Source organism: Pantherophis guttatus, chromosome 2 (genome assembly GCF_059756535.1).
Source record: "Pantherophis guttatus breed Tessera chromosome 2, ASM5975653v1, whole genome shotgun sequence".
NCBI lineage: Eukaryota > Metazoa > Chordata > Lepidosauria > Squamata > Colubridae > Pantherophis > Pantherophis guttatus.
In genome coordinates, this window is record NC_142064.1 from 222,387,454 (window position 1) to 222,412,452 (window position 24,999).

At 39.1% G+C, this 24,999-nt stretch overlaps 1 protein-coding gene across 1 annotated transcript in view; it reads left to right on the top strand.

Annotated features, from left to right (window-relative positions):
• Positions 1 to 24,999, top strand: part of CELSR3 (cadherin EGF LAG seven-pass G-type receptor 3) — a 151,561-nt gene that overhangs the window by 45,120 nt on the left and 81,442 nt on the right. The window contains exons 3-16 of the mRNA XM_087885169.1: positions 4,775 to 4,997; positions 5,572 to 5,687; positions 8,346 to 8,434; positions 10,759 to 10,916; positions 12,453 to 12,616; positions 13,229 to 13,354; positions 14,678 to 14,847; positions 15,212 to 15,397; positions 15,720 to 15,830; positions 16,343 to 16,511; positions 17,437 to 17,578; positions 19,961 to 20,081; positions 20,813 to 20,996; positions 24,013 to 24,114. Of these exons, the coding sequence (XP_087741295.1) occupies positions 4,775 to 4,997; positions 5,572 to 5,687; positions 8,346 to 8,434; positions 10,759 to 10,916; positions 12,453 to 12,616; positions 13,229 to 13,354; positions 14,678 to 14,847; positions 15,212 to 15,397; positions 15,720 to 15,830; positions 16,343 to 16,511; positions 17,437 to 17,578; positions 19,961 to 20,081; positions 20,813 to 20,996; positions 24,013 to 24,114 (2,061 nt within the window). The remainder of the gene's footprint in view (positions 1 to 4,774; positions 4,998 to 5,571; positions 5,688 to 8,345; positions 8,435 to 10,758; positions 10,917 to 12,452; positions 12,617 to 13,228; positions 13,355 to 14,677; positions 14,848 to 15,211; positions 15,398 to 15,719; positions 15,831 to 16,342; positions 16,512 to 17,436; positions 17,579 to 19,960; positions 20,082 to 20,812; positions 20,997 to 24,012; positions 24,115 to 24,999) is intronic.

A 24,999-nucleotide genomic window follows, 5' to 3' on the forward strand; every position in this document is an offset into this window, starting at 1 on the left:
AAGGTGACCAGATTTTAACATTGGTAAAGAGGGACATTGTGGGTGTGGCTTATTTTGTGGGTGTGGCTAGCTGGTCATGTGACTGGGTGGGCATGGCTAGCTGGTCATGTGACCGGGTGGCCATGGCTATGTCTATAGGGTAAGGTGAACAGATTTTAACATTGGTAAGAAGGACACCATTGTGGGCGTGGCTTATTGTGTGGGCGTGGCTTGGAGGCCATGTGACTGGGTGGGCGTGGCTACCTGGTCATGTGACCGGGTGGCCATGGCTATGTGTATAGGGACTACTCAGAGGGCTGAAAAGTCATTTCTGACAGGTCCTCGCACTTTTGACTGGTCCTCACACTTATGACCATCCTCACATTTATGCCCGTGCAGCATTCTTAACAACCATGTCACTCATTTCACAACTGCTTCTCTTCAACAAGGTGACAAGATAGGACAAAAATGTAAAATGTGAGGACAGTCGTAAGTTTGAGGACTGGTCAAAAGTGTAAGGACCAGTCAAAAATAACTTTTTCAGCCCTCTGAGTAGTCCATATGCACAAAAGGACTAACCAGAGAGCTGAAAAAAGTCATTTCTGACAGGTCCTTGCACTTTTGACTGGTCCTCACACTTATGACCATCCTCACATTTATGCCCATGCAGCATTCTTAACAACCATGTCACTCATTTCACAACTGCTTCTCTTCACCATGATGACAAGATAGGGCAAAAATGTAAAATGTGAGGACAGTCATAAGTTCGAGGACTGGTCAAAAGTGTGAGGACCAGTCAAAAATAACTTTTTCAGCCCTCTGAGTAGTCCATATGCATTAAAGGATTACAGCAATAGAGAGGGATGAAGGAATGGAAATTAGAGTAGGAGTGAGGGTAAGAGAGGGAGGAAGAGAGGAGGAGAAGGAGAAAGAAAGAGGAAGTAGGGAGAAGAAAAAGAGGGTGGGGGGAAGAGAAAGTAAGAAGGAAAGAAAAGAGAGAGGTGGTAGGTTTGAGGAGAAAGATTGCTGTACAATAAAAAAGATGAGAGGGAAGAAAGCCAACCCCAAGCAAATATAAAGATATTAAGATAAAGAATGAATTGTTAAACTTTAAAGAATAAAAGAGAACAAATATGAATAAATAGCAATAATTAGAAACACACATACAAACATACAATGTATTTTCTTTGAACAGAATATTTGGCTGGTTCACAAATTTAAACAGCGTTTAGTCATTTCAATTAAATTTACAATTTCTATATTTCCTTTTTGCCATATTTATTCCTCATCTATTTTTTAAAAAAACCAATATTACCCTTCATCCTCATCTCTAATCTTAATCAAATTCAATTTTTCCCTTCTATTCTATATTATACCCCTTCCCATTGTCATCTATTTTTATATCCATCCTCACATTGTTTAATTATGTAATTATGTAATACAGTTGTTTAATACAAATTCAACATTTTAATATAAATCAATTAGTTATAAAACTATCTTTTTTGTATATTAATCAATATGAACATGAATATTCCAATTATTTCCATGCAATCCAATTTCTTTCAAATCAATTAATTATATTTACCAATAATAATAAACCAAATAATTTCTCCCATATATTCCTCCGAACCACAACTTAACCATTTCTGCTTTCAACACAATATACAATTAATAGTATCTCAATTATTACAATTCCCTAGTTAAATACAGCTTTTTTTCCTTTGTGTTTTAAAATCTTGAACTCTCCTCCTAAATTTCCCATCGTTTGCAGTTTTTCACCTACCTTTTTTGGGGAGGAAAAATAAAAATAAATCTCTCTCTGCCTCATTTTGTCACGCTGCACCAAAGACCCTGGTTTCGGTTTCGTTTCTGAAGCTTAGCTAGGGGAAAAAAAACCTGCTTTACACTGATTGCCTGTAGGGCGGCCCTTTGAAGCCCCGGGCAAGAGTTTAAACAGTTTTTTTTTTCTTCTAGCCATCAGCTGGGGCTCAAGAAAAATCGGGACTTTTTTGAAACGCCGCGGGACGCGGGACAAATTGCTCAAAAGCGGGACTGTCCCGCCAAAAGCGGGACGTCTGGTCACCTTACACAAGCATGATTGTCATATTGCATATTGTCTTTGAAAAGGATACCTTCTACGGCTACCCAATGACTTAAAACTATCTCATACTTCTTCTCTCTATCACTTTTTTCACAATTGCATTTATGGAGAATGGTAGCGATGATGACAAAATCATCATAGGTAGATTTTAGTATCATGCTACACCTTTCAATATCACATCACCAAGCTTCCCCAGCCATTTCATGTGACTGTTGAAAAACACTGGAGGTAGAATGTAATCCGAAGGATCCTATAAAATAGCTTCTGTTCTGAGGGAAACCTGTTTTAAGTCACACCATTTGGAATCTACCACAGAGAGCTAAATGGTACCAAAGCAAACCAGTATCTTCAATTCCTGAACTCTGAGAGGATCCAGAAGCATGCCACGGTATCAAAAACCACTAATTCAAGAAAGACTGAAAGAGAAATCGTTTCTCCATTAGTATAAGCCTGAAACTGGTGAAATAGGTATTGCTGATTCGCCAACCAGAAAATATATATATATTTTGTAAACAAGGGACTGATGACCCAAATATGTTAAAACAGTCACAAGTAGGCATATAGTTTTTGAGTTGAAATAGCAGAAGGAAGAGGCCCAGGATTTAAAACTCAATATTAACTATACAGAAATCATGATTCTATTTTCCGGTGCTGTTAACTGGAGAATTTCTTCACATATATGAGTACCTAATTTTCTACACTAAATATATTACTTCCTCAAACAAAAATATCCATGACATCCATTATGAGAGCAGCCAACTCTGAAACTTGGCCGTTCAATCAGGAGAAATCCCACTTGAATTGCAATATTTCCTCCATGATTACCATCACTTTTTCAATCATTTTACTCAATTGTGGATGTTTGAATATTGACCTCTAATTACTTTTTTTTAAAGACCCACTGCAGGCTTTTTCAAAGAACAAACTCCCTTGAGTCAAGCATTCCTGCTGGTAATCCCATCCGTACTTGCATGTAACATCCATGTTGCCACATGGACAATAATATGGACATAATTTGCCATTGACTTTTTCTATATATTTTTCTGTACATTCTAGACTGCCATTCTGGAACATCCCAGTGGTTCTCTATCCAATCCTAACCATGCCTGACCTTAATAAGCTTTCATCAGAAGTCAAAGTCAATTTGGTGCTGCAAGGTGTTGTGGCACAGGTTTTTTTGGAAGTCTAATCTGATTTTTCCTTTAGATAAAGAGACATCCTGCTTTTGCTCGGAGTGGTCTTTTTGATGTTCACAAAGGAATTTTCTAACAATTTCTGTCTAGAGGTTACAAGCTACATTGTGCAATGATGTTAGAACATACCCTCCAAACAACTTAGTCACATGTCAAACACTTAAATTGATCCAACTAAGTAAAAAAAGTTACCAAATAATCCCATAATTCACTTTTCTTCACTAGCAGCAACCAGGATGGTCTGACCGGAAGAGATTTCATGCAAACAAACACACTTAAATAAAAATAAATCACAAACCCTCGCATCCTGGACATAAACTGTTTCAACATCCACCCTCAAAATGACGCTATAGAGCACTGCACACCAGAACAACTAGACACAAGAACAATTTTTTCCTGAATGCCATCACTCTACTAAACAAATACTTCCCTCAACACTTTCAAACTATTTACTAAGTCTGCACTACTATTAATCTTCTCATCGTTCCTAGCACCCATCTCTTCCCACTTATGACTGTATGACTGTAACCTTGTTGCTGGTATCCTTAAGATTTATATTGACTGTTTCCCTATGACTATCATTAAGTATTGTACCTTATGATTCTTGATGAATGTATCTTTTCTTCTATGTACACAGAGAGCATATGCACCCAGACAAATTCCTTGTGTGTCCAATCACACTTGGCCAATAAAGAATTCTATTCTATTCTATTCTATTCTATTCTATTCTATTCTATTCTATTCTATTCTATTCTATTCTATTCTATTCTATTCTATTCTATTCTATTCTGAACTAATTTATTAGAATTTGGGGATCAAATTCTGGAAGGAAGTGGTTAGTAATGTGAATCAGCTCTCTCCCAACTTGAAATGATTCAACAGGCTGCAAACGGGGGCAATAAGCACAGAGAAATAGTGGAGGTGGGGGAGTTGCTGCAGATCTCATCAAAGTTTATTATTTCAAATTGGCTTCACACTGCCTTATCAAATTTGAACCACATTGTCGTCCATTTACACTCTTGTCTTATCACTTCTATTTCCTCAAGTCCTCTAAAGCAGACTAGAGAGGACCCTGGGGAGTGATAGTGTCAATTACTTCAGCAAATACCCTATTCCATGTAACAACTAGGGTATTGATAGAAACGTTGGTAGGATTAATCACAAACCTTCCTAGGGCATCTGGAATCCTTATAGATCTAATAGCCTTTTCAGACAACCATCTTAGTAGGTCCAGTAGTTTTATAGAGATGAGATGTAGCCATTTAACCAAATGATGGGCCATTTGTGACAGTGGAGAGAGCATTGAGATCCCACCAGAAATACAAATATGGCATAGCATGGTTGTAACGTAACGTAACGTAATGCAACACAGCAGAATATAATGTAGTATTTTCTTATATGACAGGAACCCCAGTTCTTTCTTTTACTGTTAAACTTTTGCCTTAGTCTGTCTCAGAGGCCCTCTGATCATTTCATTTCTTCTCCTCTTCTCTCCCAATAGGTGATAATTGTGAAGTGGATAGCCGGGCAGGACGTTGTGTTCCTGGAGTGTGTAGGAATGGAGGCACTTGCACCAACTCTGCAGATGGAGGTTTCCAATGTCAATGTCCACCCGGGGGCTTTGAAAAACCATTCTGTGAAGTATCTGTACGCTCTTTTCCTCCCAAATCTTTTGTCATGTTTCGAGGTTTGCGTCAGAGGTTCCACCTGAGCCTTTCTCTTTCGTAAGTTCTGCTAAGAAGCAGCTTTGTAAGAACTGCCTTTTTCTGCAATTGATGGTGTTGAATTTTATCTTGCTGAACTCCATTATATATTTGCTCTGACTTTCAACTTAGATTTCCTTTTCATATTGGGGAGGGGGAAATTCCCAAGATATTAGTTCTATTGAAGTATCTCCACATGTGTGAGATTTTTAAAAAAAAATTATTAGGAGAATGATTATAATTGTTGGCAACTTTCACTTTCCTTCAACAAATGCTCAAATATAAACCGAGCAGAAATTCAACAAGTGCGGGTTTCTTTAAAATATGGTAAAGTGATTAGTTGGGTTCTATCTTGTCAGTTCGGGGGGGGGGGAGTTGACAGATCTACTCTTCATTGATGATTTGATAGTAATATAATTCTTTCTGCAGTCATACTACCAACTGGCAATTACACCAGCTGACTTGAGTACGGTACCAGGAAAAATTGAATGAAAAATTCAGAAGATTTATCATTCACCTGTAGACCTAACTTTGTCAAAAATTTATCTAGTTTGCTTAGCTGTGGAAATTCTAACTCTTTATATTTCATCACTAGATTTGCCACTGTAGAGCGTGGTGGTCTCTTAATTTACAATGGACGTCTGAACGAGAAGCATGACTTTCTGGCTGTAGAGATTGTTGATGGGCAGGTCCAGCTGAAGTACTCTACAGGTGGGTGTGGCAGATGGGTCCATGCTTTCCTCGCTGATGTCCTCAAGAAGCTGCCATTTTAATAATAAAAGAATGGTACTCACTATAAAATAGACTTTTTATGTTGAGAATCTTATAGAAGCTGCACTTTTTTCAAAATTAGTAACTACTGATGAATTATCTGAAAAATCTTCTAATGCAGCAAATGAAGACACTTGGGACCCTTGACAGTCCCTTGACAAATAGAATAGTCCTTTATTACAAAGTGGTAGTCACATTTCCAACCACAGGAAAATTTAGACACCAGTAGCCAGGCAAATACAAAGAAACAAAATACTGTATTTTGCACTAGGCACTCTTTCAACAGTTTTTTTGAAATAGTCATTTGCTGTGGACAATGGGCAGTCGGTGTTCTAATTTTGAAGCTTCAGAGGTTGGTGAACCTTCAGGCATTTCATTTCAAAACAAGCACTTCAGCCTGCAACTTCTAATGTGGTCCATAATTCAACTTGCAGAAAACTTCTCTATGCAAGATTGTAGTTGGCAGGTGTTGCTAATCTTTGTAGGACTGCTTGCTTTAATCAATTGCAAGGGTTGCAGAGAATTAGTCTGTAGGCTAATATACCATATTCTGTGTTCACACCAGAGGTGGGTTTCAGCAGGTTCTGACCAGTTCTGGAGAACCAATAGCGGAAATTTTGAGTAGTTCGGAGAACCAGTAGTAAAAATTCTGACTGGCCCCTCCCCCATCTATTCTCTGCCTCCCAAGTCCCAGCTGATCGGGAGGAAATGGGGATTTTGCAGTAACCTTCCCCTGGATTGGGGTGGGAATGGAGATTTTACAGTATCCTTCCCCTGCCACACCCACCAAGCCATGCCACACTCACCCACCCACCAAGCCACACCCACAGAACCGGTAGTAAAAAAAATTGAAACCCACCACTGGTTCTTACCCATTAAATTTGCATTGATGATCTGTACAAAAATGCCAGTTTGTTCTTTAGTTGCGTCATCTCATTGATTCTGGGATGATAACCCAGAAAAATTTAAAACTACATGTATATCAACATAAAGATACATGTCTGAATGACACGATAAGGGGGGAACATGGAAGGTGGCAAGATAGTATATCTATACATGCAGCTCTGAATTCACCTGCTTATATGTCCACATATCATATTAGGTCTACAAGTTACAAAGATTCAAGTGCTGTCAGAACAAATGTTAATGCTGGGAGCCATGTTCTGTTTTAAGCTGCGGTTTGAACCCTTTACTGTCATGCGACATAGTAATGCTCCAAACCACATCCTTTATTCACAAGATCCTATCTGATTATGCAGAAAAATATGATGGGTTCTTCAACTTTAAAATGGAATTCACCTAAATATAGCCACTGTATTTCAGAAATTGGTTTTCATTTCCAGGGAGTTAAAAACGTCAGTAAGGCAGACTGCAGTCTTATTACTTGCTTAGCTGCAGAAAATAAAAATCAGATCTGTTGTTTTTTCACCTTTTCAAATAAGTAAAAGAATAGGTTAAGAAGTGGAGATCTACAGTTATACTTATGAAAGTTCAGCTAGCGGAAAAATATACCTTGATGCTCATTTACCAAACATCAAAAACAGTTAACTGCAAAAGAGAGGGGGCAAGAAGGAACAGCAGGCAAGAATTTACATTATCTCTATATCTCTAAAATCTCATTCAAAGGGTGCAGAGGCTTTGGAAACAGTACTGTAGGTAACTAACACAAACAACCTGAAAGAGGGTAGCCCTTGGTTATTCCATACATAACCCATTTTTATGTATACAAAAGTAACTGAATAGAGCTGAAAAGTGGGACACCGGGTGCACTTCCTCTGTTTTGCACTATAAAGGGGACAAATTGGTGGACAGCCAACAAATTATAGCCAACACTGATAAGGAAGGCATTTTTGTTACTTTCCCTAATGAATCTAGATGGAGTAAAGCTCATAAATATTGATACCAAGTGTAAAATCAATATGCTTTCTTTCACAACATTCTGGATTTTTTAATGCAGAAAACATTAAAGGAGTATTGTGTATCCAAGCAACCTCTTTTTTTCCTTATGTATTTGTGTGTGTGTACAGAGCATTCTTATAACGTTGGCTTACGCTAGTATTGGTAGTATTGTCATCACACTAGTATTGACATATGAACATTTATATAACCAAACTTTGACAAATGATGTTCCTGCCAAACATTAATGTAGCTCTCTTGGATTAATCAAAAAGCCAAATGAATGGAATTTATACAAGAACTTGGGGCATTCTTTATTTCTTTTTTAAAATTCCCTCTTAAAAAATTCTTTCGGATCGTCTTCAGGGTCAGGATTGCCCTACATAGGAAAAAGTGTTACTTTTTTAACAGCTTATGGGCTGCAATTCTGATCTGGGCTTTCCCCCCATGAGTAGAGAATGAAGAACACACAAATGTCATGTCCCAAAGGTTTTTTTTCTAAAGGCGATTGGACTTCCTGGTTTTTCTGAAGAAGAGCTGAAGAAGCTTCTTGGATCAGAAGTGAAACAAAACAAGAACTTCCACTTGCTTCTTGAAAAAGCACCTTTGGGACAACCATGAACTGGATGACTGAGAATCTCCATAGACACAAATGTCATCCCAATCTACTTGCTGTGGGTCTAATATCCCTCTGCCTTGCAGGGGAATCAAGCACTGTTGTTTCTCCATCTGTACCAGGAGGGGTTAGTGACGGTCAATGGCATACGGTGCAACTTCATTATTACAACAAGGTAGGCACAAACATTTTCGTGTTGTGGTGGTTTTCTTCTTCACGCTGGTTGCATTTGGAGCACTAGTTGTCTTCCAGTCTTCTTTTTTTCCCAGGACACCTCCCAAATTCTTTTGTCACATAGAAAGTGACTAGCCTTCAACATTATACTAAACTATGTTTTGTAAGACAAACCATTGACACATAATGAGAAGACCTCATGTGAGTACATTTTCATTTGGGTACAAATGAAAATGGCCGGGTCCGCACAACACACAAAAGCAAAATGATGTAAACCTGGTTATGACTTAGCAGATGGGTGAACCTAAGCCAAGTCAATAAGGACTGCCTTCTCAAGCATAGCCTAAGGTATTCGGTGTAAAAACATTGATAAAAATAAGTCAAATTGGTTTGGGCCAATGCTAGCATGGAAAAAAATGCTTGTATGTCCTTTTGGTACTATGATTTCCACAGGAGGCAGTGAGATGTAAACGAGATAAATAAATAGAGTAAATAGTTGGTAAACATACAAGTTACAAATGGCACAATGCTACAAAGAAAATAGTAGCACTCTGTCAAATTCTTCCCCACTGGCACTTTTTGCATTTCTTCCAGGTCAATGATGGTGAAACTTTTGTGCTCAGTATTTCTAAAAATCCGAAAATACCAAACTTGACTCTGCTAGCTTGTCTCTCACATACACGCACACACACAAACACAAACACATCTCCAAACAGAACTGCCTTTGTTTCCTCTTGGCTATCCCAAACAGTGGAACTTGGCAACAACTCCAAGGCAGGGCATGAAGTAGAGGCCCAGCAGCCCTAGCCCCTCAACTTCAGCCCTAGCTCCACTGCTGACACCCCATAAGTCTGCCTTGCGTCATTCCCCAAGGCATGTGAACCTTGGGGAATGGCACAATTCCCCTTGCAGCCCAGCATTCCTCAGGATCTGTCATATGCCACTTACTTTCAGGCAACATTCTCTTTCTGCCTGAGGCAGCTCTAGATCATACAAGGCCTTCCTTCTTGAAGCAGCTTTGGAGAATGCTCCTTTTTGGCCTCTGCAGCCTCTGAAAACTGTATGAAAGTACACCCTGCTCTTGTGTGAGTTTTGGAGGGTCTGGAAGCCCGTAAGAACACAGTCTCTCACATAATTTCCACTGGGTTCAGAAGCCAACTGAGAGTATACCCAGTGGTGGGATTCAGCCAGTTCGCACCACTTCGGGAGAACCGGTTGTTAACTTTCTGAGCAGTTTGGCAAACTGGTTGTTGGAAAAAATCATTAAGGCAGAGAACCGGTTGTTAAATTACTTGAATCCCACCACTGAGTATACCCCATTCTTGGATGGCTTCTGTAGCCCGTGAAAACCACGTGAGAATGGGACATGCTTTCAATAACAGTTGGGTGTTGATGAACACTGATGTGTCAACCAAAACATTGTGGTGTGTCATCTTTGACATGTATGTCATAGGTTCGCCTTCAGTGCTCCAGGTTCTGCTGTCACTGAGCAATTGGACCCCAAGGCTAGGAGTGAGAGAAAGTACTTTGTAGTGATCTCACCCTATTAAATTATCTCACCTTGGGCTTGTCCTCATGTTGCCCTATTTAGGTGCAATATGTTTAAGAAGTCAGTTAGTATGGCATTCCGAAGATCAACAGAGTTTAAACATGTAAATGCATTTTTCAGTTATATACTTACATTTATATAGCTATCTAGAAAAAATTATAGATTTTCAAGAAGGGTCTGGTGAACAACAAAGAAGGTACAGTCAGTGTTAGAAAAATAGTACAATCCAAATTCACAGATATATGAGGGTGTTGTTTTTTTAAATTTTATAAGTGGATTCTTTACCAATGAAATGGAAATACTAATTAATATTTTTATGTGATTTACTTTATTTATGATTTATTTTAAAATAAGCTGAACAAGTTCCTGAATGTTTTTATTGTTTCTGTTTTCTTTTTCTTTTCATATTTTTTTTCTTCTTTTTTGTGTATTAAAGCAAGAAAGAGAGAATAAAGACTTTTCATTCCCATGAGAGTGGCAACCATGTATAAAACTTTCTACTTTTGGGGGAAAACTTGACACCACACTGACTATCTATTGAATGATTAAACAAATATGGCGACATCTCTTCCTATGGAGTATCAAGGAACACTGGGGTGTGTGTGTGTGTGTGTGCTAGTTGTCTAAGTGTAGGGTTATTTTTTTAAAAAACAATTAAGTAGAAAGGTATCATCTAGATGAATTCTGAATTAGAATAGTGGAGTGTTCCTTAAGCCAGATGAAATGTACCATTGGTATTAAGGCAATACCTATTCAGCCTTGCTTTATCATTTCAGCCCAAAATAAACTCCCTGGGTTCAGTGCAAGGACCTTCCACAGACAAAGTGGCCATTCTAACAGTGGACAAATGTGATACATCTCTGGCACTACAGTTTGGCAATGAGATTGGGAACTATTCCTGTGCAGCAGAGGGAGTGCAGTCCAGTTCCAAAAAGTGAGTCTTTTGTATTTTCAGCTAAAGTAAAAAGGTGCTGAGTCCATTTCCCTGTCCTGTGCTGTCCTTTTTTCCTTTACGTCTTTTTTTCACAGTTTCACTGTAGTTCCATGATGGCAAACTTATGGCACGCATGCCACAGCTGGCACGCGGAGCCCTTTGTACAGGCACGTGAGCCATCACCCAGCTGAGCTCTAACCCGCATGCAAGCGTGCCTCCCGCCGGCCAGCTGATTTTCAGGATGCACCGGCGGGTGCATGCAGAAAACATGTGTGCATGTGTGGGGGGGTTGCACATACATGTGCGAGGGGCGGGAAGCACGTGCATGTGGGGAGCAGGGAGGAGCGCAGGGGGTGCGGTGTCCCCCCACGGCCCATTTTTGGGCCCAGGAGGCTGCAGGGAGGCCTATTGGCCCTAAATGGGGGGCAGGGGTATTGCACATGCGTGCACGGGGGCCCCCCACATTGCATTATAGGTGCTGGCATGCATGTGCATGCGCTTTCAGCACACAACGAGAAAAAAAGTTAGCCATCACTGCTCTAGTTCATGTTTAAGTGAGCCCTGGAAAAGGGAAAGAGGAAGCTCTGCAGGGTGAGCCATGTTTTCACCTTTACTCATATGATGCCTGCTCTCTGCAGGCAGTTATTCAGCCCTTGCCTAGCTTAAGGAACCTTGCAAAGCAACTGTAGTTGAATTTTGATGACCTTGTCTTGAATTGCTTTTCCATACCTGCCAAGTTGGGGTGGGCGGAATATGCTATTCTGTCAGGCAGATAATCTTGAAACTTCCTGCGTGGTGGGGCAATGGAATTGCTTGGGCTTGAATACTTAAACTGGTTGAGAAAAAGTTATTTTACAACAAAATACTCTAATATCTTCACCCAACGTTACCAATTTGCCAGTATTGACTAAATATTAGTGGGTCTTCCTCTCTCAAAAGGCCAAGGCTAGGGGATATCTAGTAAAGTTTTTTGACAGAAAACCTCAGTTCTTCACACACTGCTTAATTAACTTGTGGAATTTGTTGTCAAAGACATTATGATAGCCACTAATGTGGATGATTTGACAAGGGGAATCAGGTAAAAGAAGAGATCTGTCAAGGGTTATCTATCCTGAGGATTTCAGCATTATCACCGTGTCAGAATTAGCATGCCCCAAATGGAAGTTGGAACTTATTTATCAAATTTTTAGGCCACCCAATTGTCAACAATTGTTAGTCGTAGGAGAGAAATACATCTCCATCTCTGGCTTATATGCACTCCAGAAGCAGCTGGCTGGTTGTGTGTACTCAATAAAGATGGACAGCAGCCTCTTCACATACCTCAGCTTTTGGCTACGTGGATTCTGTCTTTCAATAAGCATTAGCAACCAAAACAAACCAAAACAAAAACTGCTGATTGACCACATTTTTCCATTTTGAACTTAAATGCAATATTGCAAAAACAGATTTATGTTGCATTGGTGTGTGTGTGTGTGTGTGTGTGTGTGTGTAGAGCAACTGTTACAAATTCTACTCTTGGGTCTTTTTTTCCTCCAGATCTCTGGACCTTACAGGGCCTTTGCTGCTTGGAGGGGTCCCCAATCTGCCTGAAAATTTTCCAGTGGAGCACAGAGAGTTTGTGGGCTGTATGAGAGACTTGTACATTGATAGTAAACACATTGACCTGGCTTCATATATCGCGAACAATGGGACTTCCATAGGTAAGGTCAACTGTTTAATCATCCTTAATACATGATCTTTCCTCTTCTACATCTTCTCTTTTTTCCAATCCAGTATCACAAATACCTGGATTAAAAATTCTTGGAATAAAGAAACAACAACTGTGATTTCCCAAGTCATCATCTTAGACCAAAGCAATGTTAGCTGACTTCTTTCACTAAGAATTCTGGCACAAGAAAAGTTGACCAAATGGCAAAAGACACTGTATCTTATCTGGACATCTAGTGTGAATTGTACCTTCTCCATCTCCATTATGAATGTCTTGGGAATCACATGCTTCATATGCCAAGTCAGGAATGTATTACCAGCTCAGTCCTTAGGTTTCTGCCTTAGGGGGTCTCTACTGCTTGTTTGCAGTATGTCTACCCTAAGTATAATTAACTCTAGATCCTTCCAATTGGAAAGAAAGGTAATATTTCACACCAGGGATTTCTGATAACAGGAGTTATTTCTGCCTATCATCAAGCTGAAGATTCCAAAGCATATTTTCACAGTCTAGAAAAGTTGGAATGAAGGCTAAAAAGAGAAATTATTCCATGTTAACTGTTTGGTCCTTTGTATCCACTTGAGCTGTTCCTCTGTCATGTCTGCAGGCTGTCATGCTAAGCACTCCTTCTGTGATTCAAATCCTTGCAAGAACAGTGGCACCTGTATTGTGGGTTGGTCTTCCTTTATATGTGAGTGTCCCATAGGCTTTGGAGGCAAGGACTGCAGACATGGTGAGTATAATACAGAGCAAGCTGAATGGACAATTGAGCATAGATGGTTTGACATTGTAATGGGAATATAAACTAGAAAATTTAGTTTTCTAGGAACTAAAGAAGGAAGGAAGTGGCCGGGTGCTCAATAGCTTAGTTTTCAGAGAAAGATAGCTAATAGTGTTCTTGAAATCGGTCAAAAAAAAAAAAAACATAAATGGAAATGGCTTTGTTGAATATTTTCCAAAGTTCCAAGAAATATTTCATGATCATAGTTAGTCTTCTATAAATTGCTAGATGTTTCATCAATAGAGTCTATCTACATAGAAAACCTCATCTACTAAACTCCCAGTTTATTTTGTGAAAGTTGGAATTCCTACTCTATGGACTCATTCTTTGACTGCAAACTTTGGCTAGAAAAGAGTTCTAGCTTCCCATCACCTCAGTCCATCAATGAAAGCTTACAATTGGTAGCTTGATATAACATTTGGACACTCATAAAGGATTTCATTTTGAAGCTGGAAGAAAGCGCAATTCAGTCTATTTATGTGCTCTTTCCTGTAGACCAAATAGGCACATGGTAGTTTACTTAGGTATTCATAAGCATGTACAAAATACAGAACAAAAAATATCTCAGTCATTTAAAACTGTATGGTCTGAAGTTCTAAAAGTTTTTTTGTAGATTTTCAGATATATTCCCTATGACTTTGTGTCTCTACAAGGAGTGGACAGTTTATTTCTTACCTGTTTCGTGCACCTATTATTTATTTAAAAATTCACATCTTGCCTATCCCATCCATAATTCTAAGCAATTATATAATTCTATCATTTCTTCCAGTAATTTGCCATTTGAAGAAATACTATTTAAATACATACATTTTTAAAGAAAATATTTTCTCCCAAAACACATAGTCTGAATGTATTTTCTCTCAAGATTTCTGAACATATTTCATCTTAAAATATGCATTTTTATATGCAATTTGGTATGTATTTTGAGCTAAGAACTACATCGCAAAATGCAAAGGTGTGAAATCTGAGGGGTTAACAGTGTTCCAATCTGTTTGCATGTTAATTGGAAATGTGCCAATCTGTTGTTGTTTTAAAATGCAAATTGAACAAAACCTTCGGCATCTGTATTACATACTCCTCAGTTTCTGCTGCAGGAGCCTGGGCATTTTAAACTAGATTATATTTCCGACCCCATGCAGATAATTATGATATAAATGTATCTGAAGTGAAGGTAAAGAGATTCTAGCAGTAAAAGTAGGGACTTCAAGCTTCCCCCACCTTGAGCTTCTTTCTGCTTCACTGAATTCCAGCATCTTCTATCGTCTTTTTCTCTAGCTATGCATCATCCTCACCATTTCCATGGCAACAGCATCCTTTTCTGGGACTTCAGGAATGAAGTTAAGATTTCCACACCTTGGTATATGGGCCTAGCATTCCGGACACGCCAGGCAAATGGAGTATTACTTCAGGCAAATGCTGGCCAGTACACCACCATACTCTGTCAGGTACCTACACTATAGTTGCTCTGGATCTGTGCTGCTATAAAAGCTTGCATCAGATGTTCTGCGAGGCAATCCTATCTGTTTGTTTTTAAACTGAGCTCTTATGATGTATCAGATTTGGAACAAGTATAGCAGCAATAGTTCTCTTTTGTAATAGAATATTGGGACCCAGATTTGTAATATCCTATTTAATGGCACTGCTCTATTTTAGTGTTAGAGTAGAAAGATTTGCTCTTAACTAGAAGAGTTAAGAAGAGTCACCATCTGTTTGTAGAGCATTTGTGAAGAATTATGTGAAGTGCCTGAACTGTCATAGCCTTACTCATAAAACAGAATTTGCTCCATGCTGACTATACCATATCTTTAGCTGGATTCCGGCCTACTCTCCTTCATGGTGAATAGGGGACCTGGACGCACTGCCAAGATTCTTCTGGATCAAATGCAGTTGAATGATGGAGTATGGCATGACCTCCAATTTCATCTACAAGATGCTCGAAGTGGCCATGAGGCACGTTACATTATCACGCTCAGTTTGGATTTTGGATTCTACCAGGTAAGCTTTGAGGCTGAAGGGCTCATTGGGAGAAAAACTATCTAGATTAGAGCTTGCATTCTTCCTTGTAGTTCTATATCTTCCCTCCTCCAACGGTGTTTTTGATAGATTCAGGCCCCTCAGTTTGACAATTAACTCTCTTTCTATCTAACTGTTTGGGATCAAGCTGATGTCCCTGTTTTAGTCTTGGTGGCATTTGAGGAAATTTTGTTTCCATACTTTCACGGAGTATGGATGATAGGGAACTAAAAGGTTAACTCCTAGATCCAAGTAAACAGTGGTGAGCAGTAACATTCCCATTCCTTGTATTTCTTTTCTAAAGGATACTGTGGTCATTGGCAATGAGCTTCAAGGCCTGAAGGTGAAACATCTCCATGTTGGGGGAATCCTAGAAACTGGTAAAGTGCATCATGGTTTCAAAGGCTGCATCCAGGTGAGTTCCAGCAAACTTCCAAATGTCAAGGTTTCTCCATTTTTTTTAATTTTTTTATTCAGAGATGAGCAAGCATTTACTTAAGCAAATTAAAAATAAATAAATAAAGGAAATGAAAACCCCTTCAGAAGCGAAAGGCAACAATTGTCATTGATTCTTTTTCTTTTTTTCTTTTTCCTTTTCCTTTTTCTTCCTTCCTTCCTTCCTTCCTTTTAAAATGGCAATGAGTCTCAGCAGACTTTTCTGCTTCATGATAATTACAATCTCTGAATAATCAGAAAACCATGAGAACATTTTGCAAAAGTTACTTAGTAGTTTCTCCACCCTGTTGCCCCCACTTGGAGATGTTGACTAAATCATCCATTGCAATGGAGAGCTAAAAGTCAGTAGAAAGTGTTCTTGGTAGGCTATGCTAGCCTAAATAATTCAGTGTTCTGAAGTTCTTTCCATTAGAATCCAAACTTTTGACGCAAACCTGAGTTTTATTTTCCTTTTTTTCCTTTGGGTTTCAGGGCATTCACCTAGGTGACACAGCCATGGGAAATGCACTGCCCAAGCCTGGCAGCACAGTGAACGTTGAGGCAGGATGTCCTGTTTCCAACCCTTGTGAATCCAATCCTTGTCCTGCCAACAGTATATGTCAGGATCAGTGGCAAAGCTTTTCCTGTGTATGCAAGCCAGGTAGGAGATGGATAAACAGCCCAGACTACAAATCTTGCTTTGGTCTTTATTTCCCCGTTTTTTTCATGTTCCATTTTGTTTCATGTTGTGGTCCTTTTCTGTATATTTTGTATCATGTATTATTGTACCCTCCACATTGCCTTTCCTTTTATTGCTGTTCCCTAAGATTCTCCCTGTGCCCCAATGAAAGCCACCCATCTCTATCCAAAAGAGTAGACATAAAGAACTTGTTCCGCAATGGTGTTTTCTTCTAAATGTGAACACACTGTAGTTTCAGAATGTTGGCTTTTGACAAAAATCTACCAGGAATTACAGAGAATCAAGGATGAGGAGTGGGGTAGGCAGCACGAGGGAAATATCTGCTTAGTTTTGAATGTGTAATCATGCCCCTCCTTTTGGTCATCTCCCAATAATTTCATTTTCCCAAGATTTTTACATGACACCTAGCCATTCTGAAATTAGAATGAATATCCAGTTCAGTAATCAAATAAGCCAAAATATGCAAATTAAACAGATTTGGATAATATACCTATTATGCCTTTGGCTGTGTGTGTGTGTGTGTGTGTGTGTGTGTGTGTGTGTGTGTGTGTGTGTAATTTGAGGCTAGGAGTTCAATCCTAGGTAGAGGCAGATATTTCTCTTTCTGGGCACAATGAGAATATATCTTCTGAACAAAACTCTGCATTGGTGACAGGAAGAGCATCCGGCCATTAAACATTCTGCTAGCTACATTCAGTTGCCCAGACCCCACTCCACAAGAGATTAGAAAAGAAAAGGGAAAGTGAATGGATATAGGCTTCGCAATGCCCTGTTATGACCCAGTTTAATTTTTTTTTTAAAAAAATCAGGCTTTATTCATTTTGCCACTCTTTAAAAACCTTTTATGGTGGGGATGTGAGACATTAATGCTAAGATTTTATTCTAGGATATTATGGTGGGAGTTGTCTGGATGCCTGTCAGCTGAACCCCTGCAAAAACAAGGCAGTGTGTAAGCGAAAGCCAGGTGCTCCCCATGGTTATATCTGTGAGTGTGGAGAAAATCATTTTGGACAGTACTGTGAGCACAGGTGAGATCAAGGACAGTTTGTGGATTTTAGCCTCTTGTGGATCTAAGAAATGCTATTCTCATGTTGAGATAGAATTTTCTACTCCAGGGACTCTGTGTCACTGGCAGTTAGGGACAGAATGATGGGGAAATTAGCCTCTGATCATAACATTTTCTCTCTGGGTATCTTTTTGCTTCTCATCTAACACCTGACTTAGATAACATTTGACATGATAAATTTGCACATTGAAAGCTTTGTTGTAGCTGTGTCCCGAAAATAGCGAAAACAGAAGAGTCTCAAGCTATTCATGGTCAGGGGTCTGTGTTCAGCTTAATAGGTCCTGCGGTAAAGTAAAGATTGGATATTATGACATGATCTAGAAGTTGCATAAAAGTGAAATGGGCAGCTATATAAATCAAGCAAATAAATAACTAAATAAAGGAAGATGGTAGTAATTGTCATGTAAAAAGACCTTAAACTTCTATAAACCTCTGGTTAAAAAAATGTTTCCTGCATTTGATAGTGTAGCCCCCTAGCCAGTATTTTCAATGTGCATAATTGGTAATAAAGGACATGATGACAGGCTATAAGGAAGGCAATAGGCAAACAGGTCTCTGCGCTTTATCATCCTTCATTGCCTTCTTGCCCAGTTGTCACAAGCAAAATTAAATGATTGTTTTGAGAATACTTTTCTTTCTTGGGTGATTGTTTGGTCTAATGGAAGGATGGGGAGAAAGTTGGGAATACTAATGAAAAATAATGAAAACCAATGACATATGTCTTTATTCATGCTGAATATACTCAGTTATCTGAAAAAGAAATTTTGTGTTTGGGGAGCCATCCCTTGGAGTTGCCGTCCATGCCATTTCCAGTCACTGAATAGACCATATCCCCAATTTCTGTTGACCCAGAGACAGAGCAAGGAGTACATGGTTGCTGTTATTTGCTGCTTTGTCAAATGTCTGCATTTTGTGTTGGGAACAAAAACAATGCTTTGAGCAAGACTGAAGCATTTTCCCTAAGAATGCTTGCTTAGTGCTACTATTTGTCCAGTGTTCTGTTGCTTCTGCACCATTCAAGAACAAAACAAATAAATTAAAAAATCAAGAATAGTTACATCCGTTGATTGTGGGTTCCACAGTGATCCTATCAGTCCTGAGAAACATGCAAATAATAGGAATCAATTTCATTATGACATCACAAATACAGAGATGAAACTAATTAATTCTGGATTGGGCAGATATTTTTGTTCTGTTAACATAAACTCTTAAAAATGCCTAAGGCAGGGGTTCTCAAACTGTAGGTTGCAACCCACAGAGGTCATGATCAAATGTGAATAGAAGTTGCAGATATTTTTGTGCTTGTGAATGCAGTGCTGCATCCTTTTCAGAAGTCGCTCCCAATTTTCCTGGAGAAGCCCACAGTAAAATTACAATATTTTTTTACAGTTGCTTCTATAAAAAGCAAATATCAGTCCAAAGCAAATATGGAATTGGCACAGGAGCATCTCAAAAATCCAGATTTTAGGAATTATGAAAAACTAAGCAAGCTCACTCTTCAAATATGGTTTGAATTTTAATTACTTTGTTAATTTTCAATGAAAAAATATTTTATAAAACTGTGAAGCTCTATCCTTGGTTTATCTGATATATCAGATTCAGTTATTAGAAAAGTATACAGGTAATCCTTGTTTAGCTTGGATTTGCTTAGCGACCTTTCATCTTTCACCTTTCACCTTTCACAGTTTTACAACGGTGATGAAAAATTAAACTATGTGACCAGTCCTCACATTTCTAACCTTCACAGGTCTGTCAAAAGCAAGCCAAAGCTGAAGTAAGACCATAAACACAGTTTCACTTCATTTAACAAGTTGCTGGTGCCAACTGTAGTTGCTAAATGAGGACTACCTGCATTCCTTTCTTGTCTAGTCCTAGCCCACTCCCATCACTAGTTTTATTCATGTGGTCGGAGGTGTCAGAAAAATGTTACATGATCATAGAACCGCATTGTTTGAGAACTCCTGGCCTCAACAGGGCATTTTTTGTGATTGCTTCCCTCCCCTTAGACCAGTGTTTCTCAACCTTGGAAGCTTGAAGATGGGTGGACTTCAACTCCCAGAAATCCCCAGCCAGCAGCGCGAGTTGACGTCCACCCATCTTCAAGCTTCCAAGGTTGAGAAACACTGCCTTAGACAAACACAGAAAGGGATGATTTTTCCATATTCCCTTGCATTCTAGAAGTTTGCCAAAGTACAATGCCCATAACAATAAAAAAAAATTGAAATTTATCAAACATCCCATCGCAAACATATCATAGTACAGTATATTTCCACTTGCTGCAAGACCAATGATGAACTAGTGGCATGGATGTGAACATCCATCCACCTGACTTTTTTCCCTGCAGGATGGATCAACAGTGTCCCAAGGGCTGGTGGGGGAATCCAACATGTGGGCCCTGCAACTGCGATGCGGCCAAGGGATTTGACCCGGACTGTAATAAAACCAACGGGCAATGTCATTGTAAGGTGAGGGGAGAGATATGCCTGTTCTGGAACTCTCTGCCATCGATAGATTCTGATGCAACATACGAATCACTTGCCGGTCACCTGCAGTATTGCCTTTCATCTCCATTCTTGGCTCTTCATTCACTTTCCATTCATACCTGGCTTTGGGGTCTACACCTTTTCCTGATGTTTATTTTCTGTCTCTTCTCTGCTCTCCTTTCGGAACCCATATGGGGTCTCGTCCATCTTCCTTCCTTCCTTCTTCTCCCAGCCTGTCTTTCTGCCATGTCAGCACACTACTCCTTGTGCTCAGTCCAATGTCACAGGACACAGAAAAGAGGTCTAAAGTGGTTGAGTGTCCTGTGGGAATGAATCCTTAGGGAAATGGTTTTCATTCTGATGCCTCAAAATAGTGATGGATGGGGAAGAGCCATAGCAGAAGATATCTGAAAGCACTGTAGGAGCTCCAAAGGGATCGAATTTTTTTTGTTTTGTAATATAAGAAAAATCTGTCTGTGCTGCTTTTTATATCTTCCTAATCTTACTGGTTGGATTGGCTATCATTACTTTCCTAATAATGGCCCTCTTTTTATCCCACCAGGCCTCCCCATTTCTCCTGCTGTTTCACTAGGCTCCTTGTTTTGGCCCTTTCCCCCTGCCTGCAGTCTTGTCAATCCTTCTCCCCTACTGCTCCTCCTCCTATGACCCAGCTCTCTAACCACCTTCCCTGCCCCTCTCCCTTCTTCCAATAGGAATTCCATTACCACCCTAAAGGGAGTGACACCTGCCTGCCTTGTGACTGCTATCCCGTTGGCTCTTCCTCACGGTCCTGTGATCAGGAAATGGGCCAGTGTCACTGTCGGCCAGGTGTGATCGGCCGACAATGCAACAGTTGTGATAACCCTTTTGCAGAGGTGACTCCCAGTGGCTGCCGGGGTGAGTGTGCACTGAAGATGGATAAATAGATGGATGGATGGATGGATGGATAGATAGATAGATAGATAGATAGATAGATAGATAGATAGATAACAGACAGACAGACAGACAGATAGATACAATGATAGATAGATAGATACAATGATAGATAGATAGATAGATAGATACAATGATAGATAGATAGATACAATGATAGATAGATAGATAGATAGATACAATGATAGATAGATAGATAGATACAATGATAGATAGATACAATGATAGATAGATAGATAGATAGATAGATACAATGATAGATAGATAGTTACAATGATGATAGATACAATGATAGATAGAAAGATAGATAGATAGATAGATAGATAGATAGATGATAGATAGATAGATAGATAGATACAATGATAGATAGATAGATACAATGATAGATAGAAGATAGATAGATAGATAGATAGATAGATAGATAGATAGATAGATACAATGATAGATAGATAGATAGATAGATAGATACAATGATAGATAGATAGATAGATACAATGATGATAGATACAATGATAGATAGATAGATAGATGATAGATAGATAGATAGATAGATAGATAGATAGATAGATACAATGATAGATAGATACAATGATGATAGATACAATGATAGATAGATAGATAGATAGATACAATGATAGATAGATAGATAGATAGATAGATAGATAGATACAATGATAGATAGATATAGAGACAATGATAATAGATAGAGACAATGATTGATAGACAGACAGACAGACAGACAGACAAACTATTGCAATAGGGTAGTGGGCGAGAAGCCTTCCCTATCAAACAGGAGAGTTTACCAAATAAGCAGCTTTGCCTAGGACATTGAGGACATTGCTATACTTTTTCTGGAGCAAGAAATTCCAGAACATCTAACATTATGACCTAAAGGTCAGAAATCCATATCAGTGGAAAAAAGGACTGGGACCTAGCAGTTGGTAGCGGTCTCTAGAAGGAACAATGCATGGTTCCTTTCCTCTCATGAGCCAATGGCTCTGGCACATATAAATAGTAGAGCCACACAAGCTATCTTAGAATGGCTCTTCAAAAGAACAGCTTTAGTCATTCATCTTAAAATTAAAACATAGAATGAAAGGGTTGGAAGCAATCTTAGAGATCAACTATTCCCTTTTAAGTCTAAAATATCTGATGTACTGTCTTTAGTATGTCATTTTTCTGGAAACCAGACCCAATAATTAATATAGTTGAAGACTATTTTCACATTGTCAGAAAAAAAGAATCACATTACCCAAAAGAAGGATTGTAAGATGCCCAGAATTTCTACAGAGTCAGGTGGCCTCAAATTTGAAAAACCAAATTTAAAAAAGACATTCATGGACATACATATGACATAACTGCTATAACTGATATTAAAATACAATGTATGAATGTAATACGATACCTGCTCAGATGTGCGAGTACTGTGGGTGTGTTGATGAAGGGTTTTGAGACTCCTCCTATTCTCCTTTCTTTGGGAATCTTTAAAATACAGAATAACAGAATTGAAAGGGACCTTGGAGCAGGAAACCCTATACCATTTCAGAAAAATCAGTATCCAATCTCTTTAAAAATTCCAGTGATGGAACACCCACAGCTTCTGGAGGCAAACCATTCCACTAATTTTGTTCTCACTCCCAGGAAATTTCTCCTTAATTCTAGGTTGGATCTCTCTTTGCTAAACTTACATACCTTGCTTCTTGTCTTGCCCTCAGGTGCTTTGCAGAATAGGTTGACTCCTCCTCTCTAAAGACAGCTCCTCAAATTTGGGAAGATTGCTAATGTGTCATACCCCCATCCTTCTCTTCTTTGTTAGACTAGTAAATTGACTAATAATGTGCACTGGGTAGCCCTTCAGCTGGGGCAAAGGTTAGAAATCGCTAACTCTCTACATGTAGCTCAATTATAACCCCAGATAGTCTGAGCCAGCGTAGACAAGATAAGGGATGCTGGAGATGGAGTTCAGCAACATTTAGAAGCTACAAGTTCCACGCTTCTAAAATGGGAATGATTTAAAATAGGAGGCTGGCTTTTCTAAAACAAAGTCAGCTACTCTAGCTATGTATTTTCAATAAAGATAACACAGAACACCATACCGAATCAGTACATTCGTTTCCTGAGGCCAAATTACAGAAAATTCAATCTTTTTGTAATATATGCCTCTCTTTAAAAATAACTATTTTTAACCATTTCCCCAACAGTCTTATTTTTGAAAAACTCATTTGTATTAAAAAAAAAATTGTCCTTCAGTTCACTTACCGTGTTTCCCCAAAAATAAGACCTTGTCTTATATTTTTTTTGAACCCTGAAATAAGCCCTTGGCCTTATTGCCATGCGCTCAAAAGCCCGATTGGGCTTATTATCAGGGGATGTCTTATTTTGGGGAAAACAGGATACTATACATGTTCTAGCTGCAAGAAATATACACATAAAAAATTTATGTTTCTATACATTGTTCCAAAGTAGAACACATCACTTTTTTTTGCATCCTAATCATTACTTAATTTATTCTAAAACTTTCCCAAATAAATTTTGGATTTAATCATAAGGTCTCCATACATTTTTCAATATAACATTAGTTCAGTGGTGGGCTGCAACCAGTCTAACAACCAGTTCTGTGAGTGCGCGCCTAACGCACTTGTGCAGAGCATTCAGAATACAGCAATTTGAAACTCAGCTGCTTACCTTCTAAGGCAGCTCCGGTAAGTAGAACAGTGAAGGCGTGGAAATCAGCTGTGCCACGTGAATCAGCTGAGCCAGAAAGAAGGAAATATAGGACAGGATAGAGAAGGGGCGGGTAGGCGGGACCAGCTGATCGTCAAAACTACTGGTTCACCAGAACCGGTCCAAACCGGCAGCAGCCCATCACTGCATGTTGGTTTTGAAGAGGTTTCTCCCTGTCCCTGCCTTGTGAGAGACTATTCACGGAATGCTATTCTATGGATCACAACTTATTTGCTTTCTCTGTTTCATTCCACAGTACTCTATGATGCTTGTCCTAAATCTCTGAAAGCTGGAGTATGGTGGCCTCAAACCAAGTTTGGCCTGCCAGCTATACTGCCTTGCCCAAAAGGTTCACTAGGTAAGTGCTTTCCTGTTGTAATAAAGTTTATGGACGGAAGAGCTGTATCCCATTGGATTTCAGCTTTGTCAAGGAACTACAGTACACATTCCTTTTTCACTAAGGCACTCCATGTCTTTCTTCTCTCCACACAGCTTCTTCTTTCAGCACTGTCCCGATTGTCAGAATTAATATTATTAACAGAGGTTTGAAGGCCTTGGAGTTTGTGAAGTAAAACCCAAGGTGTTTTCCTAGCAATTTATTTGATTGATTGCTATAGTCAATGGTACCATATTGTAGATTATGAACTCATGCTAAAACTCACAGGGATTAAATTTAACTAATAGTTTAATAAGCTCTCCGTAGCAGAGGTTCTTCTACCATAACTACCTCCTTCTCTTACTTTACTGGTGATGGTGATAGCAGTACAAAGAGAGCCAATTAGGGCTTCTGCAACCTTCAAGCCCTGGTAGATTGTGGGCAATGAAGTCTAAAAAACTTTGCTCTGAGAAGCAGAGAGTGAGATGACACTAGCCATCAAAGCCCCTATTAAAGCCACTGCACCAGTCATGGTTAGCAAGGAAGACTGGTGGTAAAAGGATTTATTTGTCTAGATTTTTTTATATTCCTGCTGTTATTATTGGCAACATGATGCCATCTTGACCTCTAAATGGGTCAAATTTTCACATCTTTTCCCTTCCTGTGCCAGGAAGTGATCCTTTACTAATTGTCTTCCTTTTGTTCTTAGCCATGGCGTGGGGGGAATAACAATAGCACTTAGACTTGTATACCGCTTCACGGTGCTTTACAGCACTCTCTAACAGGTTTATAGAGTCATCGTATGACCCAACAATCTGAGTCCTCATTTTATTGACCTCAGAAGGATGGAAGGCTGAGTCAACCTTG